The sequence below is a fragment of the Equus quagga genome, chromosome 9 (genome assembly GCF_021613505.1).
Source record: "Equus quagga isolate Etosha38 chromosome 9, UCLA_HA_Equagga_1.0, whole genome shotgun sequence".
NCBI classification, from domain to species: Eukaryota; Metazoa; Chordata; class Mammalia; order Perissodactyla; family Equidae; genus Equus; species Equus quagga.
Window position 1 is genome coordinate 66,887,178 of NC_060275.1, and position 6,000 is coordinate 66,893,177.

Here is a 6,000-nt window from a genome sequence, read left to right on the forward strand (position 1 = left end):
AAGCAATCTTGTTTTTCAAGGACTCCCCAGAGATGTCACAATTCGGGTATGATGTCAAAACTGCTTCAAGGGTAATGAACTCTGGCCTTGCTGATGAGTCAACAGAGGGTGCATTTCCGAGAGGAGCCTGCTGTTTACACACAATCACCGCGTCCAACAACACGAAGCCGGAAGCCTAGTCAAGGGTCACAGTGGCTGAGGTAGAGCTCAGCCCCTCACACACAGCCTGTCGGACCTCCTACAGACACCGCCAGTGCTCACCCTACACCCCAGGGTGCTCACCCTTTCAAAGCACCTATGAGACATATACCTTCTGGGAGGGACTCATCCCACCCAGAACCACCAAGAGCCCACAGTGAAACACACAAGCAAACTGAACCCCTATGCCCAGCGAGCAGGAGACAATGCTCCTGACACCACCCGGCAGCCCACTCCACCCGGCCCATCTAGCCCAGCCACAGCCCTTCACGGGCAGCCAAGCACAGGACCATACAACAGCACTAGAGCGCAATGCCCTGTCCCAGCTGGGAGAGTCCTTCTGGTGACTCAGCCTCCCACAGTCTCCACCCATTTCCTCACCTGAGAAATGGGAACCACTTCCCGCCACAGGGCTGACAGGCGGGAGATGAGATGAAGTAACATGCACACTTCAGGCCAGTGCTGGCAGGTGGGGCATGATCCACAAGTGTTAATTATCATCATCTTTAGGCTTTCTCAGAGGAGGGGGCACAGTACAGTCACAGCCAGCAAGTTCAGGAATTCAGCTATTCACGTCACTGACACTGGCTGGAGCGTGCAACACTGGCATTGAACTAGGAATGGAGACCATGGTGGGACTCCCTTTCATAGCTGTGTCTGGTGGCTCACGCTCCCTCCCAAATCGAGAGGCAGCCTGGGCCTGTGAGGATAACTAAGTGACCTCAGGCAGACCTCAGACACTGCCCGCAGAGCCTCAACTGCCCTCAATGCACAGTAGAAACAATAAGCTAGCCTTCCTGCCAAGGGTGTCGACACATGCCCACACAAAGGGCTTACAGAGGGCCTGGTCCACAGCCAGGAGGGGCAGTTGGCTATTACTGGCTAAGGCCAAGTGAGGTGCCCCCCCAGGAAGGGGAGACAAGCCCACCTCCCAGGGCTTTGCAGTGGGAAGGGAAGAAAGGCTAAATTAAGGCTCCTCCTGCCACTGGTGCCGGACTGACATCCACGCAGCCGCCCCCTTAGCAGCAGGCAAGCAGCCCCTAGTGCAGCTCCAGAGCAGTCATGGAGTATTCGCTGCAGGCGTCCTCTCCCCACACATCCCTCCCCGACAGAGCCCCGCAGCGGCCTCCACACCTGGACCCAGCCTCACCTCTGCCCGAACACCCTCCCGGGCCCCTGTGTCTCAAGGCCTGTGCATGCGCCCTGCCTGGAACCCTTCCCCTTCCTGTCGTCTGGGACCCTTCACCTGGCAGATATGGGCTCTGGCACTTCCTAGAAGCGCCCTTTCACATAGTCCCATTTTATCTCCTTCCTGATACTGACCACTGACAAGTCCTTTGTGCTGATTTCTGTGCCGTCGTGTTCATTATCTGTCTCCTACCTCTAGAACGTCAACTTGTGACACTAAAGGCCTATCTTGGTCACCTGTGAATGTCCAGTACCTGAACAAGGGCCCTGCACAGACCAGGCGCTCAATCAGTTTGGGCAGATGCAGGAGCCCCGGCTCCCTGTCTCCGCAGGTTCTACTCCAGTCTCCAGGAGGGGACCAGCTCTGGGTCCAGGCACCAAGTGCTGAGAGCATGGGAAGAGTCAGGGATGAGCTGAGGGCTGCACATGTGCCAAAAGGACCCCCAGGGCCCTGAGAGTAGAAGGATTCAGGGCTCAGAGAGGGCTGAGCACTAGGACCCTCAAATCCTGACAGAAGAAGGATCCAGAATTCAGAGAGGGTCTGGCACTGGGACCCTCAAATTCTGACAGGAGCAAAATCCGGAATTCAGAGAGCATCAGGTACTGGGATCCTGGTAGCTGTGAGAAGAAGGATCTGGACTGGGTAGGGTCAGGCACTGGCCCAAGGTCCCGCACAGGCAGAGCCAGATTCAAACCTAGAGAGGCTCCAATCCTCAGGCTTTTTGGGCCTCCTCCCGGGGCCCTCAACTTTTCCTGAACAATAACATGTTCCTCTCCACAGAGGAACTTATAATTCAAGAGAAGAAAAGGTCACCCAGCAACACTGCCCACCAAACCCAACGATGAAACACCCAGGTAGCTGAGGCAGGTGCCCCAGGGAAGGTCACTTCCTCAGAGTGGTGAGGGCCACTTCTCCGAGCAGGTGCATGACACGATCTTGGAAGGATAGGCTATGTCTACACTTCCTCTCTCATCTCTCCCAGAAGTAGCCCATCACAGGGAGACCCAAGGGTGCAGCTGCCTCAGGACTCACTTGAGTTTTCACATTCAAGGAGAAACTGCATGAAGTTCGAGTCTGGACAGTGGCAGCTGCACATACTACTATGTCCTTACTTTCCACTACATTCTAGGCTGGCCACCAGGTCTGCACAAAGGCAGCTCAGACTTCAGACCCCTCTGGAGGGAGAAACCTTGGGGGACTTCTACTGGGAGCTCTCCGACAGCTAATATTACACGCTCTCTGAAGCTGCAGAGAAAGTTTCACAGGAAGTTCCTCTCCAGTCCCCTGCCACATCTGAATTTGTAAAAGCCCTTTGGCAATTAAAAAGTAAAAATAAAAACCCCCTCCACAAGCTGCCATTGGCAAACCATAACCACAGTGCTAAAGAATAGAAAACTCTCAGCGTTACTGACAGAGCTGTACATATGAGTTTTCTTAACCAATACACTTCTCTGCTCACACAAAGGAGTTCTTCAAGTCACTTTTCCCATGCCCACCACCCAAAAGCACCCAGAGTACCCAAGCTGCCCTGATCTTAGCTCAGTCCACTACACTGCCCAACAGGTAAGACTAAATATGAAAACTGCCAAGTAACTTAAATTACCAGTCAGTTTCTGAGAAAAATGCAAGTTTGGGTTACCCCGAAAATTTAGCCCAGCCAGCCAAGTGGCCTAGAACGGCTTGGAGTAGTTCTTCAAGGGAGCCCCTCCTGGCTGAACACCACTGACACACACAGCTGGGCTCCGCAGGGGATGAGCTTGGGACTGCATTATACCTTCACCCTTACATGAGGAAAATCCAGCTTAGTTAGGGGATGTAACCAACACCCTAAATTAAAAATAGCAGTGTGACAGCATGAGGTGGACACACAGGCAGGCCTTCTGGACGACTGGATCAAGCGAGGGCAGCATGGCAGGGAAGATGGGGCTCCTAACGCCCAGTGACCAGGTACCAAGCTCACCTTATTTACATGACTCATGAGCACTCCCTCAGCTGTCTCTAGGAAAGCCTACCTTCCTGCAGGACAAGTCAGGATTGCTCAGGGCTGGAATTCCACAAGGAAGGGAGGCTCCACCTCCTGGCCCTACCTCCTCCACCTCTTCACCTGCAGGGGTGCCTTAGCCGCACCTAGGGGAATCCTTTCGACAAGGTGAGACCTCCATCTTCCAAAAAAGATGAAGTCCCTGTTCTATGAAGGGGAAACTGAGACACCAGAACAGGAAGGAAATTGCCCCAAAAAGTGGGGAGAAGCACGGAAAGGGTGGGCACCGGGAAAGTAGTGGGAACAAAACAGGGGAAGAAATTCCCGGCTTAGCTAATGGTGCTGAACAAGTCCAGGGCAGGAAGAAAGCCACATTCCTTCCTAGTTAGTCTCTCTCCTCACCCGCCCACAGCACCCCCCCACCCCCAATATACACAAACATGTGCACACAGACACACACATGCAGGGAGCCGGGCCTCCCCAAGCCTGACACCAGACCCCTCCCCACTTTCTGATTATAAAGCCCCCACTTTCCAGGCAAGGAGAAAAAGGGCCCCCAACCCACCTCCTCTCAAGACCTGACCAGTGGGCACCTGCAACTTCTGTCCCAACACAGAGGATGCCATGATACAAACTGAAATGGGAAGGAGTAGGTTTCTGACCACGGCCCCAGATGTGCCCCAAAGCCAGGCCTGAAAGAAAATGCACAGCAGCCTTCCCCTGCACCCCAGACCAGGTGTCAGAACTGAAACACCTCAATTTCCCCCAGATGGGCCCAAACCGGCCCCGGAGAAGTCTGAGAGTCAGTGGCCAGGTATGGTGGCCAGAGCTCCCTCCCAGGTACCCACCACCAGCTCCCAGCCTGAGAAAGGCAGCATGCCAGCCACCTCCACATGCAGAGCTTCTTCCCCTAAAAACACTCCCACTCTCCAAAGGTGTCCAGTGGGAAAAGCTGTCAGTTTCTGCCCCAAACACCCCTTCCCAAGATCTGAAACTGCGCTCAACTCACGGGGCCTCACTGGGGAGCGTCAAAGACGGCCCTCAAGTGCAGACACAGCCTTCCCACACAAACAGAACAGGACCCCACAGGTGCCCCGACAGCGGTGCCCCACTGACCCACCCTGCCAGGAACCTAGACGCAAAAGCTGCTCCCCGGAGGAACAGTCACCTCACTGGCCACTTTGCCAGGGACTCAGACGGAGAAGCCCCAAGCCCCCCACCTCTGGTGCCCGGATAGCGCTGCCATCCCCCGCCCCCGGCCAGGTGCACGTATCAGTTCCTGCCCCGGTGGCGGGTGAGCCGGGAAAGGCCCCGGACGCCTCCAGGTGACGACCCAGGCGCCCACCGGACCAGGAGCGCGAGTTCGGGCCCCGCGGCCGCCCCGGGCCGCCCGCCAGTGTCGCCTCTCCGCACCGAGAAGGAACGGGGTTCCGAGCGCCCCGAGCCAGACAGGTGCCCACCCGCGACGACGCGCCGGCCCAGGGACCGGCGAGCAGCACCGTGGACGCCAGACCCCGAGCCCTCAGGCGAGGACGCCGCGGCGAGGGGCGCGCGAGGCCGGCCTGCGCCCCGACGTCCCCGACGGCCGCACCGGGCCCGCGCCGCTCACCTGGCTGGCGCGGTAGCTCTCGAAGGCCCTCAGAGCACTGTCGGTGAGCTTCACGTGGAACACGGACACCTTGCTGCCGTCGCTCACTCGCCCGCACGACAGCCCGTAGCTCCGACCCTCCTTCAGCGCCGCCATCTTGCGACCATCGCTCCCCAGCCCCCGCTTCCCGGCTCCGGCGCCGGCGCGCCGGCCCCGCCCCGCCCCGCCGCCCGCTGACGCGTTGCATTATTCATGAGCGCAGCTGGCCACGCCCTCTCCGGACCCGCCTAAGCCTTCAGTCGCTGCCGCCAGGCCCGCCGACGTGCTGCATTACTCATGAGAAGGCCTGCATATTCTCCATAAAGCGTGGATGGCCCCGCCTCTCAAGGCCCTAGAGGTGGGCACTTCCGTGCCCGAACTCCGCCCCGACACGCGCCCCGCTCCGGGCCCCGCCTCAATATGTATTATTCAGGACCCTGACTCAGGCAGGCGCCTCGGAGCCCCGCCCCCACCGGCCGCTGACGTGATGCATTATTTATGAGGTCTCTCCAAGTCTTCCGTCTTTGGCATCTGTTGAGAGCCGCAGCGAGGGCGTGGAGGGGGCGGGGCCGGCCGGAAACACGTGTGGGGGCGGGGCCAGGGGCTGGCCGGGTGGTGGGCGTGACTATGCAAACCGAGCGCGCGTTGGACTCTGGGTTGGGCTGGTGGGACTTCCCTGGTGACCGGATTGGATTCCCCACCAGGATTGTTGAGAGATTAGGGGGCCCAGTAAACTTTGCTCACGATAAGAGAAGACTTTTAATAGAATAAATCCTACATCCCGACAGGCCCTGTCCAGCTCCCCCATTTTTAAAAAAACTTTTTTTTTAGATTGGCACCTGAGCTAACAACTGTTGCCCATCTTTTTTTTTTTCTTTTTCTTCCCAAATCCCCCCAGTACATAGTTGTATATTTTAGTTCTGGGTCCTTCTAGTTGTGGCATGTGGGACGCTGCCCCAGCGTGGCCTGACCAGCGGTGCCATGTCCACGCCCAGGATCCGAACC

At 57.4% G+C, this 6,000-nt stretch overlaps 1 protein-coding gene across 3 annotated transcripts in view; it reads right to left on the reverse strand.

Annotated features, from left to right (window-relative positions):
• Positions 1–5,218, reverse strand: part of ELL (elongation factor for RNA polymerase II) — a 72,258-nt gene extending 67,040 nt beyond the window's left edge. The window contains exon 1 of one of the 3 annotated variants that reach the window (XM_046672071.1): positions 4,978–5,218. In XM_046672071.1, coding sequence (XP_046528027.1) covers positions 4,978–5,203 — 226 coding nt within the window. In that variant the 5' untranslated portion in view covers positions 5,204–5,218. The remainder of the gene's footprint in view (positions 1–4,977) is intronic. The other 2 variants (XM_046672068.1, XM_046672070.1) reach the window with 2 other exon arrangements.
• Between the last annotated feature and the right edge of the window lie 782 nt (positions 5,219–6,000).